The sequence below is a fragment of the Candoia aspera genome, chromosome 1 (genome assembly GCF_035149785.1).
Source record: "Candoia aspera isolate rCanAsp1 chromosome 1, rCanAsp1.hap2, whole genome shotgun sequence".
NCBI lineage: Eukaryota > Metazoa > Chordata > Lepidosauria > Squamata > Boidae > Candoia > Candoia aspera.
This window is the reverse complement of record NC_086153.1, coordinates 65,613,191-65,632,381: the sequence shown is the minus strand read 5'-3', so window position 1 is coordinate 65,632,381 and position 19,191 is coordinate 65,613,191. Positions and strand designations below refer to the sequence as shown.

At 40.0% G+C, this 19,191-nt stretch overlaps 1 protein-coding gene across 3 annotated transcripts in view; it reads left to right on the top strand.

Moving 5' to 3' along the window:
* CRIM1 (cysteine rich transmembrane BMP regulator 1) overlaps window positions 1-19,191 on the top strand; it is a 159,528-nt gene that overhangs the window by 118,491 nt on the left and 21,846 nt on the right. For all 3 annotated transcript variants that reach the window (XM_063305812.1, XM_063305821.1, XM_063305829.1), the window contains 2 exons: window positions 5,662-5,790; window positions 7,667-7,823. In XM_063305812.1, coding sequence (XP_063161882.1) covers window positions 5,662-5,790; window positions 7,667-7,823 — 286 coding nt within the window. The remainder of the gene's footprint in view (window positions 1-5,661; window positions 5,791-7,666; window positions 7,824-19,191) is intronic.

Sequence of the window (19,191 nt, the reverse complement as noted above, 5' to 3'; positions counted from 1 at the left end):
CCTTCTCTTTTTTTTCTGAAATTTGTTTTGAGAGGCATTGATACGAAGTTCTTTTTGTGCTAATGGGCTTTTATATTCTAGAACAGGTGGAACAGAGAATGTTCTTTTTCCCATCTCTTGGCAAAGACCATGAGTAAATAACTTTCTCTCACTTACAGTACTCTGTTTTCACATTGAGCATTCTGTGTATGTGTGAGAGAAAGAGATTTTGTGCATTTTTATAATATAAAAAGTATGTGCACTGGTTGCTTAGCAATGACAAAAAGGCAACCAAAATCTAATTGATAATAAATAATTATCAACTGTGTTGGCAGGCTACAATTATTTAATCAAACAGAAAACAGATGGAGTATATAGTGTTATTACATAGTTTTAACTGAAATACATTCAATGAAAGGCAATAAAAATGGATAGAGTTTGAAAAGCCTAAATGAACATCAAGATTAATTAGAGGTGGTAACACATTAATGCTTCTTTTTGACACAGCATGACCTGGATGATTGGACAAATTATTTGAAAGGTTTTGGACTAAAAATCCTATTTATACAAAGACACTATATCGTTCCGAGGCAGTGTAGTTAGCAGTCCTGAGTTGTGTGAAAAGTCATCTTGGTTTACTGAAAAACTTAGGATAGCATAGGGAATTTGAATCTCTTCTGGTGATTGCCATTAGATCTCTCAGAATTCTGGAGAGTCTGGCCTACTGTTCTAATAGGACTAATAGGACTCTTCTTCAAATAGCTGCAGGTTCTAAAACGTTCAACATTCTCTGTAAGAATATAGTGTATACGGTGTGTAATGAGGCAAGCAAGTTTATATTGTGCAATTCTCTTGACTCAAATAGAGAATTTTAGATTGAAGGTGGGCTAGTTTATAATAAATGATAATAGGGACGGAAAAATAGAAAACCAGAATAATGAGTTTTCATGGGTGGGGCTATGAGCACAGTTTCAGCTCTATTAATATTACATGTTTGGTGACCTACACTGACAGAATTGTTCAGCAAACCATATTTAAAGAAGAAAAGAGCTGAAATAGAAATTAAACTTTACTTTTAGCATACTTAAAATTATTTTCTGATTAAAAATTCAAATTGCTGGATATTTACAGAAGCAGATGTAAGTCACTGGATTAAAGGATTCACTAACTGTTTTAAATGAAACCTGAATCTACAATAGTAACAAGTAGTTGTTTAATCATCAAAATAGCTGTAACTTTAAATAAAATAAAAGGTCAACATTAACTTACATTATTGAAAACTGCAGCGTGAATGAAAACTTTCCATTTAGGTTCTATTTCCAAAATGTCTTGGGCTTACGAAATAATTTTAACGTAACACATTAACACATTTGAGTGTTTGTGTGTATGCATGCTTATTGTCTGTATATAATATTAATATTAACTTATATTCTTTTCTTACTTCTGCCATTTCTAAAATGTATAGCAGTGAAAAGTAATTTTCTGTTTATTGTCTCTTCATCCGTTCACTCAGTCTTTCTCCTGCAGCTTGTCAAGGACAGCACTGAAAAGCTAACCTAGATCATATGACCATATGTGCTTTTTCAAACTTAACGGTTTGCCTATTCAAATAGCTAGAAGCCTGATTGTAGCTGGCTTTATTTGTTGAGTCTTGTTCAGTGAAGTGAGAAGAACTGTGGGGGTGTTTGTTTTGTTTTGTTTTAAAAGCTACATTTTTGTGGGGGGTGGGAAATGAAATTATTTCCTTTGTTCTCTTTTTCAGCTTATTGGGGCTCAGGCATGCATATAAAATTGCTGTGTCTCAAGAGGTATCTCTGTGGATGGAAGAAGATAATGATCAACTTGTTTAAAAATAGCATATAAAGAAATTCCCTTCTATTGGAAGTAGTTATAGAATATTTCAAATATTACAAAGGAAGAGTCCACAATAATTTTTCTGATAGTATAGATATTCTGACATATTATTCAAGAAAAAAAATCTATGATTATCTTTCCAAATTTTAGAAACAATAGTGTAATTTGAAAAACAGGAAATAGTTGGGAATAAAAACAGCACTGTCAGTTAATGAAAGATACTGTAGTTTCAGAGAGCTAAATATATGTAGTTCATTTATGATGATGATTTATAGATATTAGATTAGTATGAATATTGCTTTTCAGATAGAAATATATATTTTAAATACTATATTTTAGCCCAAAAATTATATATACATATATAGAGAAAATAAGAATAGCATCCAATACAGACTTTCAACACTGGTTCATACCTCCCATAGGTCATATACTTTTGGGAAAAACAGGTCTGGGGACATCTCCAGCTAAATAAGCTTTTTCTCTCTTTCATGGGGCGGGGGGCAGGGAACATAATAAAAGAAATACTGTATATAACAAAAATTCACTATGACTGTTAAAAGCTGGTTTGTGGGGTTACCCGGTGCCTGGATAAAGATGACATCAAGATCTACCTATTCGTTCTGTAGTGAGGCAGTAAAGGGACATGATTAGCATGTGGCATTAATAACAGATTAAGATGACCAAGAAACTGAGAAAATACTGATACTTAGGGATGATTTTTGCATCAGAATAGTGGGGAAGACAGTTTGGATCCCACTTTCATCTAAAGGCATATATATATATGTAGTTTGGGGATATACTTGGATCTACTTTTATAATTGAAGATTCAGGAGCTGCAGTGGCTGGGAATGTCTGAGCTCAGGCTGGTTTACCCACTACAACCTTTCCTGGACAAAGATAAGATGGTTACAGATGCTTTAATTAATTTAGGTTATAGTATATTAATTGCTTGTGTGTGTGTGTGTCTGTGTATAAATAAATGTAAGATTGTTGCTATTGTATAGTTTTATCATGTCTGGCCTTAGGGCTGTAATAAGCGTGATGATGATGATGATTGAGTAGTGTCATGTTAGATTGCTGTAATGTACTTCATGTGGCACTACCATAGTTCACAGTTCAAAGATTCTACCTGGGCCTCATGCCACTAGTTGGTTACTGAGCATTGTGGTATGATAGTACCACATTATCTACAGCATATACTGAGAATAGACACCATCATTGGTCTTAGGTATTGTTCCCTTTATACAATGTATGCCCCCCACAATATTTGATGCATGTTTTATACCTCTGTAATATTCCTTGGCTTTTCTTTCCATTTGTTTAACCTGTTAGATAATATTAAGCATTATGTATGCATAGAAATATTTAATATTACTTTTTTATTTCTGTAGCACCTGCCTTTTTAGCGACTGATTCGATTCATTTATTTTCTAAATTCTGAATTCGTCTGATGTCTCTTATGTACACTGCAAAAGCTTTTCAGAATTCAACAGCCCCTGGACATTAGCCATATTTGCCCATTGACTCCCAGATCTTGAGTAGGCATTTATCATTACAGAAATATTCCACCATTTTATGGAGAAGTTTCTGCATTCCAAGTTAATGTATTTCTGGTTCATAAAATATGAATATTTTATAATATGTTTACTTAGTTTCAGTAAGAATGCAGTTACATTAAAAATAATCTTAAATTACCAGTTGAAATCTAGAAACATTTCTTCATTCTACTGCATTGTTTGCAGAAATACTCATATTGTTCTAAAACCAGAAGAACTGTATCTTGTAGCAAATTAAAATATTATATTTAGTTTTGCAAATGGAAAATTTGTCTTAGGAGAGATATATTTATTTTGCTTTAAAGTACTTGCAGCAGATGTTTAATTTCTTACATGAAACAGTTTGAAATATCAGAATTATTTGCTACATAAATACTTAATTGGACCTAAAGGTCCTGTAAATGTTTTATTGGTTTACCTACCTAAAGCTTCTTAACTTCTTTCAGGTTCAGAGGGCCTTTCTTTAACTTTTAGCTTGTTTGATATATATTGTAATTCCAATATCCCAAAGATATTCCAATACCATGATGTATGTATGAGAATTACGCATGCAGTGGTTTTTCCTGTGACACTATGGAAGCGAAAGTTGGACTTTAAAGAAACAGGATAGAAAGAGTATTGAAGCTTTGAACTGTGGTGTTGGAAAAGACTCCTAATAATTCTATGGGTAGCCAAGAAAACAAATAAATGGACTATAGAATAAATCAATCCGGAGTTCTCACTCAAGGCACAAACGACCAGGCTCGTGTTATCATAATTTGGGTACATTATGCAAAAATGCAGCTTTCTTGAAGAGTCCATAATTCTGGGAAAGGTCTAAAGAAAGAAAAAAAAGATGACTGGCAGTAAGGCGGAGGGACTTAATTACAGTGGCAATGAGTGCATCATCAGAAGATCTGAAGGGCCAGGATGGGAACAAATAATTCTGGTGAAGACCTAGCTAAGGATCAACACTGACTTGATGGCAGAAAATCACATAATTTGGGTGGGAGGCTATTTATGTGACTGCAAACTTTTAACTATTGTCCTCTGAGATTAATAAATCCTCATTGCTGAGCTAGTTTTTGGGAATTGGACCAAACAAAATGAATTTTTATATTCATTTAAATTCTGTCATAACTGCTAAAGTATTATTAAACTGTTTCTATAGTTTTTATTGCAATAATTAAAAGAATGTGGAAGCAAAATTGAAGAGTCTGTCTGATTGATAATGATTTTACTAATACACTTCCTTTGCCAACTTCAGTTAGTAATGCTTCGTGTTGGATCTGATTGAATCTAAAAACTATTTAATTTTCAGCACTGATCAGGTCAATGAGATTTTATTCCTGAATAACTTGCACTGCCCCTTTCTTCCAGAAACTCTTAAGAATTTTAATTACCTCTAGGTTATAATTAGCATGTAAAGCATTCTCTCTCTCTCTCTTTTTTTTCCCCATAAACTTATTACCTCAATACTGCCATGCAATTTGTAACACGTTTTGTTTGTTTAAAGAAACTACTCGTTAAAATAATTCTAATGCAAAGGCAAGGGTAACTCAAGATTAAAAACAATGCAGCTGTATATAGTTACCAATAGTAACAGCTTAAAAGATTATAGCAAACTAAAACCAAGTTGCTCAAATTTTAAAATGGATAAACAAGTCTTTAATATGGTCACACTGCTATTTGTGCAAAAGAAAAAGCAGTCCCTTAGTTATCTGGGTCCTAAACTCTATTGGGCTTTTATTAATGAATATCTGCATGATAAAGCTGATTTGGAAACTGCTGGCCACTAGTGCAACTCTACAGGTGTAGCATGTTCCTAGCACTTTACCCCTATTAACAACCTTACTAATACATTAGTTGTAGCTTCTGAGCCACTTTCCAAGGCAGCTCCACTTACAAGCCATTGCAATAGTCCAACATTGACAGGAACTATCATAAGTGGTTAACCCAGTCATATCTGGCAAAGGGCTCTTGTTATAGAAGTTACTTGTGTGTCCATTAATAGCAGTGATTCTAAATCTAGAAGAACTCCTATGATACCTACGTCTGTGAAGGAAGTGGGGTTTCATTTCCGGCCTTTAAAGGAATAGTCTATATATCCACGCCATAGCTATTCTGCAGATTAGTAGGAGTAGTAAATTATAGAAAAGATCAATTAAATATTCCTGTTTCAGTATGTTCAAACAACAGACATTTCCATTAGTGACTTTTAGAATTTAATATGGTATTTCTTATGTATATCAAAGATTTATAGTTTATAACCATTTGTTCCCTTTTTCATTAGAGCCAACCTACATCACAATAGGTCCACCTACATGTCCTCCTCTGGTAAACTGTACACTGAAAGAGACAGACTGTGTTTATGACTTCAAAGTAGATCAAAATGGTTGTCGCATCTGCCAGTGCAAAACTAGTAAGTACAAATACGGTATTCAATTATCTTGTCTGAAAACGTATTCTTAAATTTCATATTGGGATTTTTTTTCCTCTCAAAATTCAGTTGGCTCATGCACAATGCATTTATTTTTATTGTTATGGTAAATCCTGTGTTTCATTCTGCCAGAAAAATTTCCAAATATCCATTTTGCCAAGTTTCAGTGGGACAGCACACACATACCTTCATAATCTTCCCTGTATGGACTGCCTCTTTGTTAAACCATATATTAAAATGCAGATTGGTTTTTAAGTTCTGATTTATTGATGCAAAGCAGTTCAGCTGATATGCCTGTGATAATGATACACTGATTAAAAACAATTATGGTTACCTATACAGTAACTGCTATGCATCCTTAATAAATTTGAAGACTCTCAAATTCTGTTAGGGTTTTATTATTATTATTTAAGGTTTTTTAAAAAAAATTTGGCACCCATATCAGCATGATGGTGCCCACTATCCAAAAAGTTTTCTCATCCCTATTGCATAAGTTAACCAAACGATTTATAACGCAGTTTCTTCTGGTTAAATATTTGAAGAGGCTAAAAATAATTATAGTTGATTTGTCATAGCAGTTTACATATTGAAACAAAAGCTATCAAACATGTTGGATCATTTGAAAAAAATCCAAAAAGCAATACTATCATAATAGCTAAAATTAATATGGAAGACTTTAACATGTAATTATAGCTGGCACTTGTCAAACCTGAGAAAGCTTTTGAAAGATTGTCACTTTCAGGCCTCAGGCTTAAAGGAATACTGATTACTGTTAATCCAATTCGACTGCATCTTACTCTCAGTTCAGTCCATCTGAGCTTTTCAGGGAAGAAAAAGTTCTGTATTCCCTATCTAATACCCTGTACGTGGGCTTTTACCTGACTTCAAAATTCTGCCCTTTGGGCTCTCATCTTCCATCCTGATTACTGTCCTCAATACAGGCGGTTATTCCATTAATTTAAGGTTATTGTTTTTTTTCATAACACTGGGTAATATGGCTACTTTGCCCTTTTGTTGCAGCTGCTATCTTGCATAATATCACTTGAAACCAAATTTTCTTTCTTTAACAGTGCTTTCATAGGAACGTTCAAAATCTATACCGAAAAACATAAATTTTTATATTATTAACATGTCAGATTTTTTTTTCAAATAACTGCATTCAAGGGATATAACTTGCAGTGTTCAATTCCTAAAGATTAGACACTGAAACCTCTGAATTCTGAGATAGCACCAGGCGAGGCATAGAGTTTACTTCACAAATTTTGTTGGCTAAACCTTACCTGTTCTTTTCATATTTATTTCTTATACTTATATTCCATTCTTTGCAGAAAGTTGTTTGCATGAGGTTTCCAGGCCAACTTCTTCCTAAGCAGTGAACTGTCTTTCTGAACTTTAACTGTAAACAGTCCTTCATATTCTTACCATTGTACTGGTCCTCTTTCCAAGTGGCAGACTTAATTTCCAATCATTCGTATCAAAGTACTAAGAATTTTCCTTCATTTTATTGCTTAGCCATCTTCTGAATGGAAAGAACAGTGATCAAGAAAAAGTACAGGGGCAGGGCAATATGAAAACAAAACCCATTAGTATGTTTTATTATTTGCATAACTGTCTTACCCTTGATTTTGTTTAAAATTGATCTATTATTTCATAAACTTGTTGAAGTTGATAGCAAATTGTATATTTTATATTATAAGCCACTTTGGGAATATTTAAAATCTGAAATTAAGATTAGGCAATAAGGATAGAAATCATACCACGGTAAGGAGAATGGGGACGAGAATTCTGCATGTGTATGCCTTTAATTTCTGAGACAACTGTTGTCTCTTTTTGCTAAACTTTGTGCATTCTTTCATAGGAGAGGAGCGGTGTACCGAAGTCATGTCAGATTGTTCCTTGGACTGTGACTTTGGTTTCCAGACTGATGTCCACAACTGTAAGATCTGCCAGTGCCACCCAAGACCTAAGAAATGCAAACCCATAGTATGTGACAAGTACTGTCCCTTTGGATATTTGTACGTATTCTTATTTTAAAAGCATATTTACCACAGTTTGTAAGCATTTAGCACTGTGCAAAGCAAAGCCCAGTAACAATTTATGTGTTATATGTTGAAGACAGGAAATATGTAGAGACCTAAGAATACTGTTAGGTAAAAATACTATTAGGTAACCTTTAGAGTTCTGAATGAAGAAGTATAGTTTCAAGGGGATTTGTTTATTTATTTTGCTTTGTTTATTTAATAAAGCAGAACAGAGAAGAGAGGGAAAAAAGAAACGATATATTAAAAAATAGCCAAAAAAGACAAAAAGGCAATAAGATACAATTACAACATCAATTTTATACAGAAGAGCTTCTCATGCATATTTAGATGCATATACATGAAGTTTTTTACAGAGCAATTTCAATAAGAGATAGCTATATTTTATTGTAATTGTCCATGCATAATCTACCTCTGTAGGCAACTTGTTCATAAGATGCAAGTAATATCAGGGGTTCAGTCCACTGTGTAATTTGGTCCATAAATTTGTCCATTATTGAAGAACTAATCTCTTGGAAATAATAAGGGCACGGAGAATCCATTTCCGTTGCCAGCTGTCAATTTCTATGCAGAAAGTACGTAGTTCAAAAGAATGTATGCATCCAAAAATACTTGTTTCAAAATCAAATTAATAAATATAACTTTTTCACAAAACATACCAAATGTAGGACATTGCAAAAACATGTTTTAATGAAGTAGTACTATGGTTGCATCTCCAATAATTTACTTACTCCGTTTCTGTACAAATGCAATGGGATCCAATAAGTTCAAAATATTATTTATCCATCTAAAATTGTTGGACTGCATGTGGCTTTTTGGGGGGGATCTACAAGTCCTCAGAGCTGTTCCACCACTAGCTATCTTTAGATTAGATGTGTTTGGGAATTAGATGTATTTGGGAAGCTCACAAGCCTGGACTGGAAGGCATTACCATCCTTCCCAGCAGCCAATATTTAAGGTATGCTAACTATGATTCAGAAGGTAGGGCTCAACCTATTAGTCACTATTGATAGGCTGGTCCTCCATGAACTTTTTGAGGCCCTTTCTAAAGCCATCCAAATTGGCTGCCATTATCACAGCTGCTGGCACAGATTCTGTATGTTTAAGTCTGAGTGAATCTGCCTGCATTTAATTTCAGTGGATTACATTCCTCTGGTTCTAATTTTGCATTCTCTCCATGTTATCTGTGCCTTTCATGATACCTTTATCATGCCTCATCTTCCCCTCCTTCATTCCAAGCTAAACAGCCACAATTGTGATGGTCTTTCCCTATAGGGAAAGGGTTCCATGATTGTCATTTTTTGTGTCTTTTCATTCTGTACTATGTCATTCTAAGGTGCAGTTGCCAGTACTCTACACAATCCTCCAAGTGTGGAGGTTTATTTCTCCATTGCTGTGGGGATTCATAGAGAACAGGATGCATTAACATTTCCCTCTCCAGTAAATTCACTGCAGCTGATAAATGCAGTAATGCAGTTTTTTCTACTGCAGTTGAAGGAGGTTTTTTTCTTTAAAATATGTGAACATTTAAAGCCTTCAACCAATACATTCAGCAAACTTTACATTAAACCCTTGGTATCTAACATTCTTAATTATGGCCCCTTTCAAAAGAAATGTCTCTCCCTTTCTTTAGCTAGAATTAACACTTTTTTTAACAGCGGTTCAGAACTGTTTTCTGATTGTTGAATCCAGATCATACAAAATGATTTATTTGAAGCAGCTAAATTAGAAACTTCTCTCTATAATCTTTAACAAAGCATAACTGGTATCCTTTTTCACTGTTGTTTGTGCTTCACTGAAATACATTTATTGGCCAACTCCAACCTTTTGTGACAAATATATAACCTTAATGATACATAACTTTATTATTTTTATAATTAGAATCTCTGTTTTCATGAAATCGATACATTTCATACAATTCCTTGTTTTTCCTACTATTTTAGATACTGTAGTGTTCCTATTGCTGACTGTGGTCCTTTATGCTTTAGTTTATTTATATTGAAATATTTTACTTACATTTATATTTATTTCCCACCCAAGTCTCAATTCAGCTAACAAGAATCACTACAAACAGAAGAAACTAAACTAATAGAAACAATTGAATAAGAAACAGTTCAGAATATTTTAATTAATAAATAATAAAACCAGCATACAAATTACAACACGTACAATAGCTCAAAAACCAATCTTGAAGCCAATCAGATACAACTAAACTCTTGAAAAGATCAACTGGATTTTGCCAGATACTGAAAAAAGATACTTCAAAATATTTCCCAAATGTAACCAGGTATGTTTTGTCCATAATTTGGGCCCTATTACAAAAAAGGTACTTTGAGGAAGCTAGGCATCAGATCTTGCATAGCATTGCCCTATTGGGAAGTTACTGAATAAGGTCTTTACGCATGAACTCACTGTGTTAAGCAGCAGAAGGTCGTTCTTCAGACACCAGGTCCCCAGCATTTTAAGGCTAAAACCGGCATATGAATTGGCCTGAGTGCCAGCTGACAGTCAAGCTCTTCAAGGACTGGTTTAAAATACCCTCACTGAACAGGAGTTTTATAGTAACTGTCATGATCAATTAACTGTTTCAAAAACTGGACAGGTTGAGCATATCTGTTGATTCTGCCTGTCTTCAGTACTTTCTTAGCTGGTGGCATCTACTGAAGTGGCTCTGGTTTTTCCTAGTAGCAAGGAATATTGGTCATATAGATGACCAGCAAAAGGGTTTTCATGGGCTAATCAGAAGGTAGTAAGGGAACAATTTCAGCACTTTGACTGATTATTCTGTGGTATTTCACAAGATTCTTGTTCACTGAACTCTTTGATACCTTCCTTGAAATAACTGAAAGAAGGGGTTTTAGAATGAGATATTAAAACATGGATAATGTCCAACTATGTATATCTTCCATCTGTGTCCAAAGAGACTGGGTCAAGGGAATGTTAATAGTCTGAATGGAGGCTGGAAAATTTAAAATTTAATCCAGACAAGGCAGGGGTTCTTCTCCAGTAGCATTGCTGACCTGGAAATAAGAACTCAGCTTGTCTTCAGTGTTACAGCACTTCATTTGAAGATTCAGGCTCACAACCATGATCTGACTTTGCTCCTGGATGCTAAATTGGCCAGGATTATGTTTGTTCAGCTGTCTAAGCATCTGTTCCTGGAAAGATCAGATCTAGCCATGGTAACATATACATTGATTATGATAGGTTTGATTATTTATTTATTTAATTCCTGTAAGGTTTTCATGTAGGGCTGATTTTCAAGAGTGGACAAGAATACAGTAGCCATAGTGTATACTGAGGCCAGCATAAGTGATAATCTTATTAAAACAACAGCATTGGTTTCTAGTCTTTTCCTGGGATGAATTAATTTAAGATTAGGACATATAAGAACCTTAATTAAGTTCTGTAGGGATTTTTTTTTCTGTCCCAGTAGCTGAGGAACATCTAGCAGTAGGAAAGGGAAATGTGTTTTCTGAAACCATTGCAAAAATTATAGACATTTTTCTAGGAATATCAGTTTTGCTGCTTTCTGCTGACTTTCTGCCTCTTGCTGAAGGCCTTGTCTTTTAGGTTGTTATATTTATTTCTATCTGAGTCTTGAACTATTGTTGATATGCTGTCCTCTAGTATTTTAATTTAATATTTATTTTATTATGAAAATTTTAATTTTACAATAGTATTGGAAACTGCCTTTAATCTATGTAAAATTAGAAAGAGTTCAAATTATGACAGTAAGAAGTCCTGATCCCTACTGAGGTATCAAAACACTCCGGTAAATTTTAGATATGAGATTAGAAATGTTATCCTGCATAAATTTTCCATGTATTAAACTGCACCCACCATTTAAAGAAAGACAGGTACAGTGTTTCAATCACTGCATTGATTTATTCAGTACATAATTAAATTGGTACAGTTTCAGCAGCATTAATAAACATACATAGCAATCTTACATGTACAGTATTCCATAAATAGCTCACACAAGAGTGTGACAGAATATCAATTTCCTCACTTTCTCCATCCAAATGTATGACCTTGATTTTCCATGGCTTAAGCTTCTTTGCTTAAGCACTTTTAGAGTAACATACCAGTTTTACCACTCCCCAATGCCCTAGCAGAAGTTATTAAAACATTCTCCAGTACTACCTGTGAGTTCACTGTGGTGTTTCTCTTTATTGCATCAGTGAACTGTGCCCTTTTCCTAAAATGACAAAGCACTGAATCAGTTGAAGAATGAGCTAGACCTCACCTTTTCTGGGAGTTGGTCAGATTTTTTCAGAGAAAACATACTTGGAATTTTAGCAATCACAATGGTTGCCCTCACAAAATGCTTTCTTACTAGTGAGCTTAAGAGAAGATGGAATTGGAGTCTGAAACACATATAGACACACATGCACATTAGATACCACATATGTAAACCCATTTACTACACTTATCACCTGCTGTCCACAGTTCTGGTCTCACTGCTTTGACCTCCCTGTGGAGGTCAACCCCAGGCAACACTGAACCCCATGCTCCTCGCTTACTCCTCCCATTATCTCAGGTCACCTCCAGTCAATTCTGGTTTTCCATCCAAATTAGACATCCACAACCATACTGCTTTTATTCCTTCTCCCTCGTTTTTGTCCGTATACTCTTTAACAATGGTACCAAGTTCATTTCTTTGAATTTCTGATCAGGTATAAATATTTTATCACAGAGGTTGACTCTCCTCTTTTTATCTATTGCTCCTGTTAACGTGGAACAAGTTGTGTCTTCAGTTGCTGTAAGCCAGTCGTGAGATTCAGTCCACCAGGTCTTTGTTGTATCTGCCTTCCTGTATTAAGCCTTTAGGTTCATCTAGTTTGTTGAGTATTAATATATAAATAACAACTTCATGAGCCAATGTCCTTCCTCATAGTAAGAAAACAGACCTCCACTATAATCCTTTCCTCTGATGATGCATAAAGTTCTTATCTAAAGATCTTGCATCTGGATTTTTTTTTCTTCAGATCCCACAATATTTAGTTTAAAGTCACCCTGATCAATGTTAACATTTTTCAATCAAATACATTCTTCCCAGTCCTTGTGGGATGCAGTCTATCTCAAAATAGCAATCCTTCCTCTAGAAATCATAACCCATGGTCTCGGAAATCTAGGCTCTCTTATTTTCATAACCAGCTGTTCTTTGTTATACTTTCCAGTGCTCTTCTACCAATTGAACCAACTATTTGAGCTTTCTGGCCTAATGCTTCTAAATCTGAGCAATGCAGTTGTAGTTGCTCTTGGCATAATTATTGGTCCCGTGGAGATAAGCAAGAAGAGCTACCTGTCAGGGGACATGATGAGTCTTGGCAATTGTCCTGTCCCATAATTCATCCCAATTTAGGCAAGCTGAAGAATAAGAGAGGTGGCAATGATTCCTCCAGAAATGAAAAATATCAGCCATGTTAAAGGTGATATCAGACTTGTAAACTAGCAGTTCCATATAGAAATAAAGGCTCCCTTTCTTACTCTGTTTTATTAATTATGGAGACTAACTGCTTATTACTCTAAGAAAATGCTGTTCAGACAACCAAGACGAGATTGAACATGAACATACTTGTTCATGGGATCAGATTCTGTACCGGTGCCCCATCTAGTGGATAAAGCAACAGTTGTAGCTAAAAGTTTGAATAAAGGCTGAAGAAAATTCCTGATGGAGAGAAAATGAAATATTCAGAACTGTAGCCAGACCAAGATTGTAGGAGTCTAGATATAAATCACATTATTTCTGTATAATGCCTGAGATCAGTTCCTACTACAATAGTATTAGTAATAATAATAATTACAGTAATGGCTAATACTGCATTTAGGATGCATATTACTTAAATTTATTTATTTATTAATTCACATTTCTATCACCACCCATCTCCCCCTAAAAGGGGGACTCTGGGCGGTTTACAATAAAACTCACCTTAAAACCTAACATCATAAAATCACCAATATTAAAATGATAAAAATATAAATATAAAATCCAAGTGGGAGATTTCCATTCCGTCGGGAGAACTCTACATCACCAGCCACCCCCAGGAAGAGCTATTGCCCTTCCCATCCCAGGCGAGGCGGCAAAACCAGGTCTTCAAGCCCCTCCGGAAGGTCGGGAGTGAAGGAGCCTGCGTCACCTTGGGGAGTAGAATGTTCCACAGGGCGGGCCCCACTGCAGAGAAGGCCCACCTCCTGGATCCCGCCAGATGAAATTCTCTTACAGCCGGGGTCCGCAACATGCCCTCTCTGCATGATCGGGTGTGACAGGTTGATGTTATAGGGATGAGACGGTCCCTCAGGTAGCCTGGCCCCATGCCATGTAGGGCTTTAAAGGTGATAACCAACACCTTGAATTGGACCCGGAAGCAAACTGGAACCCAATGCAGCTCACGCAGTAGAGGTGTTACATGTGCTGATCTCGGAGCACTCATCACTGTTCACGCAGCCACATTTTGGACCAACTGAAGCTTCCGGATACTCTTCAAGGGTAGCCCCATGTAGAGCGCATTGCAGTAGTCTATATGGGAGATGACCAGGGCATGAGTGTCTGTCCAGAGGGCATCTCGATCCAGGAAAGGGCGTAACTGGGGCACAACCTGAAGTTGTGCAAAGGCCCTCCTAGTCACGACTGCCACCTGCTCTTCGAGCAGGAGTCGTGAGTCCAGGAGGACCCCCAAGTTACACACGGGTTCTGAATGGGGCAGTGCAACCCCATCCAGAACTAAAGATGACAACTTCCCGGATACCAAGGAGCCATCGATCCACAGCCACTCCGTCTTACCAGGGTTCAGCTGAAGCCTGTTGCTCCCCATCCAGGCCCCCACAGCCCCCAGGCACTGAGAAAGGGCATTGACCACATCACTTACTTCACCCGGGATGGAGATATATATCTGAGTATCATCAGCATACTGATGGTACCTCATCCCGTGGTGATGGATGACCTCACCCAGCGGTTTCATGTAGATGTTAAATAGAAGAGGGGAGAGAACCGAACCCTGTGGCACCCCACAAAGCAGGGGTCGAGGGTTGGATCTCTCATCTCCTATCACCACCGACTGGGACCAGCCCTGGAGGAAGGAGGTGAACCAGCGCAGAACCACGCCACCCACCCCTAACTCCCTGAGTCGTCCCAGAAGAATACCATGGTCGATGGTATCAAAAGCCGCTGAGAGATCAAGGAGAGCGAGATGGATGCACTGCTTCCATCCTGCTCCCACCAGAGATCATCCATAAGCGCGACCAATGCAGTCTCTGTCCCATAACCTGGCCTGAAACCTGACTGAAAGGGGTCTAGATAATCCATTTCATCCAGAATCCTCTGAAGTTGTAACGCCATCACTTTCTCAACCACCTTCCCCAAAAAGGGGAGGTGGGAGACTGGACGAAAGTTGTCCAGGACAGTAGGGTCCAGCGATGGCTTTTTGAGGAGGGGGTGTACCAGTGCCTCTTTAAAGGCAACCAGAACCACTCCCTCCCTCAAAGATGCATTAACCATCACCTGGACCCAACCACATGTCACCTCCCGGGCTGCTTTCACAAGCCAGGAAGGGCATGGGTCTAGATGACACGTGGTGGCATTTACAATCTGGAGGATCCTGTCCACTTCCTCAGGCCCAACAGGATCAAACTGTTCCCAGATAACCGGGTAAGTACGTTCCCTCAGTATCTCCCCAGACTCTGCCTCACGCTTAGAGTCCAACTTGGACCGAATCTGAGCGATTTTACCCTGCAGATGCTCAGCAAATTCCTCCGCACGGCCCTGTAGGTGGGAGACAGAGCCCCCCCTACCTAATAACGATCGCGTAATTTTAAACAGGGCCGTTGGGCAGCATTCTGCGGATGCAATCAGAGCGGAGAAATATTGACGATTCGCCGCTCTTACCGCCACATGGCAGGCCTTAATAGCGGCTCTAGCTTGTGTTTGGTCGGGTTCGGTTTTTGTCTTCCTCCAGCGGCGCTCTAGGTGTCTCTTCACCCTCTTCAAAACCCGCAGTTCCTCCGTAAACCATGGGGAGTGCCGGGTTTGAGTGGGCGAGAGAGGCCGCACAGGCGTGATCCTGTCCAAGGCCCCGGCCACTTCTCTATTCCAGGTTGCGGCCGGGACCTCCGCTGGACCGTGCAGTAGATCCCCGGATATAACCCCCAGCTCCTTCTGAAACCTCACTGGGTCCATCAGTCGCCGGGGGTGGACCAATTGAATGGGTCCTGCCTCCCTGCGGAGGGGGGCAGCGCAAGAACCTCAGGGCCACCAGGGCGTGGTCTGACCATGACAATGGGGACAGATCTACCTCTCCCCTCAGATCACATTGCCACTGCTCCGACAAGAAAACCAAGTCCGGAGTGAGGCCACTGTCTCGAGTTGGGTCCCGAATGATCTGAGACAGGCCCATGGCTGCCATGGTAGCCATGAACTCCTGAGCCGCATCCGAGGCACGCCCCAGAGAAGGTAGGTTGAAGTCCCCCAAGACCATAAGCCTGGGGAACTCCACCACCAACCCTGAGATGGCCTCAAGCAGCTCAGGCAGGGAGGTTGCCACGCAGCAGGGAGACTGGTACAGCAGCAACACACCCAACTGTTCTCGGGTGCCCAACTTGAGAAACAGGGTCTCACAACCGGCTACCTGTGGAGCGGTGCCCCTGAAGGCTACTAGAGATTCTCGGATGACAACTGCCACCCCACCTCCCCTGCCCCGGTGTCGCGGCTGGTGCCACATCTGAAACCCGGCCGGGCACATTTCTGAAAGGGCTACCCCCCCTTCCTGACCCAGCCAGGTCTCGGTGATACACGCCAGGTCTGCCCCCTCCTCTGTGATCAAGTGACTTATAAGGGGGGCTTTGTTGTTGACTGACCTGGCGTTCAGAAGCAGTAGCCGGAGACCAGGGCCCTCAGGGATCTGCTGACCAGGACCTGGGTATGAACCTGGAGGGCTGGAACACGCTACCAGTAACAGACACCGGGAGCATCTTCCCCGGAAATGGCCTGCCCTCCAGTTCCCGTCGTAACATCCCCGGCCCGTCACCACCTCAATAGTAAAACCCTCCCTACAACCCCCAGAGTCACCAGGCCCAGTTGCCTCCACTCCCGAACCACCAGCCACCCTGGGATAATGCAAGGGTCCCCTCCCCCATGCACACATCCTCCCACCCTCAGTCAACCTCAGGTGGAGGCAGGCCCTCCAGCGCACCAGCTCCTGCTCTCGGCGCTGTTGGACCCTACCCCCCCATCCACTCACAGTGTCTACCCTGCCACCACTCTCACTGGTCACAGGGTGGCACCCCACCCATTCCTACCCACCTCCTGTCTCTCACTCAGGGGTGGGTACTCTTACACACCCCATTCAATCTTGGGCTCCCTTCGTGTACTCTCACCCCCGGAGGTAAGCCCACACTCACTCTGAGGGGCCCACCAAACCACTCTGCCGCTTCTAACAAACGGGCATTCCACAGACCCCCAGACACAGAGCCCGAGAACCCCGACAATCCCCAGTCCACTTATATCTATGAGTGTTCCACCAGAGTCCTGCCAGAGATCACAAGGTCCACCCAGGGGCCCACGGTCCTCTGGTCCACACCATGGGATGCCACCTCCAAGGCCTCCAGTCTTCTGCCACCTTGTGGAGGCCACCCAGATCTTCCAGGGTCTCTCGGGTCGGGCAGGGTCCACCCAGGCCCACCGAAGATCTCCTGCGGGCAACCTGGGTCCACCGCTGTCCCAAGGAAGCCGTGTCCACGATTTCCCACAAAGGGAAACCGCCCCAGGGCCTGCCGCATTCTCTCCAGAATCTTGCACACACTGCCACATTCTATCAGGCATCCGCCAGGGCCTCCGAGTCCAACCAGGCATCCAGGGTCCACCCGGGTCCGCAGAGGTCTCCCCGAATCCACGGGAGGCTCCCTCATCCACGGAGGCTCCACAGAGTCAGCGGCCGCCCCAAAGGTCCGCCGCGTTCCTCCGCTGCGCTGCGCTCTGCTGCTCCACCCGGAGGGGGGCTCCCACTGCCTCCAATCCGGCTGCAGGCGTCAAGGCCAGAGAACAGCCGCCCCAAGGGTCCGCCGCGTTCCTCCGCTCCGCCGCACTCTGCTGCTCCACCGGGGGGGAGGCTCCCGCTGCCTCCAATGCCGACTGCAGGCGTCAAGGCCAGAGAACCCAAAATTTCAACAGGGTCTGTCTGTCCTCCCCAAGCCCCCCACGAGGGAAGGGGCTGGTAACAAGGCCCGCGGGGCTCTCAGTGACCCGAATCCTCCCCCCGCCAGGAGCCGCGATCAGCGTCCGCTCCCAGTCGCCATCTTGGATTCTGCATAAATTGCTTATAGTTTGTGGTTGTTGCCATGTTCACCAAACTCTTCTGAGTCCTAGAAATCCAAATGAGGAATTTATTTACAAGGCTTATTGGCTCTCCAAACAGCTGACTCTGAGCAGCATACAGCTCCCCCAAATATTTTATTAAAACAAATTCAAATCAATTAAAACATGCATTGTAATGCACATAAAAACCAGAGGGTTTCTTTCAACACAGTATAATAAAACCAATTCCTTATTTGGAGGGATTTGTACCTGAATATAAATCTGACCCAAGTTTAATAGACAAATCTACCAGTCACATCTGAAATATCAATTCTGGTATATCATTAGTGATTTTTTTTTTCATTTTCAGATCTAGCTTATGATAGTATTGGAGTCATGAGAAGTATGCAGAAATTTACAGCCCATTCAGAAAAAAAAATCCAGTGTCTAGTGATGCTAGCTTGTAAGCACATTTAGGAATGTGCAAGTAGGTGAAACAAGAAATACATGATTGCATTTCTGTTGACTTGACTTTCAAAAATAGAATATCTGATGGGGAGGGGCAACATTAGGCTTTATCCCTTTTTCAGTTACTGTTTCCCAGTGAAAATCTATAAAGAGCTAACCCCTCACAAACAAATTCTTCAAATAATTTGAAGAATGAGATCACTTTGCATTGTGATCATTACATACTATCCAAGTGGAGAAATGGTTGCTGTTTTAGTACAAAAACTGAAAGTATGCAACAGCAGCAATTCCTACCCATAGCAAGAGAAGAGAAGCCACCACTTACTGTGGAAAGTCACTTATCTGACCCTACTCAACAGACACTCCAGCAAGTTGTAGAGCAGAGGGAAAGAAGAAATAGAGAATGTTCCATTGTCCCTGTAGAGACATCTTTAGCCCTCTTATCCATAGTCTAGTGATGGTAATTCCACTATTTCTATACTGTTTCTCCCAGTTGTCATAACCATATTACCATATTAAATATTTTTGTAAGCCTCTATGGAAGCCTTTTTGGGTAAAGAAACAGGTAAAACTACTTTAAATAAA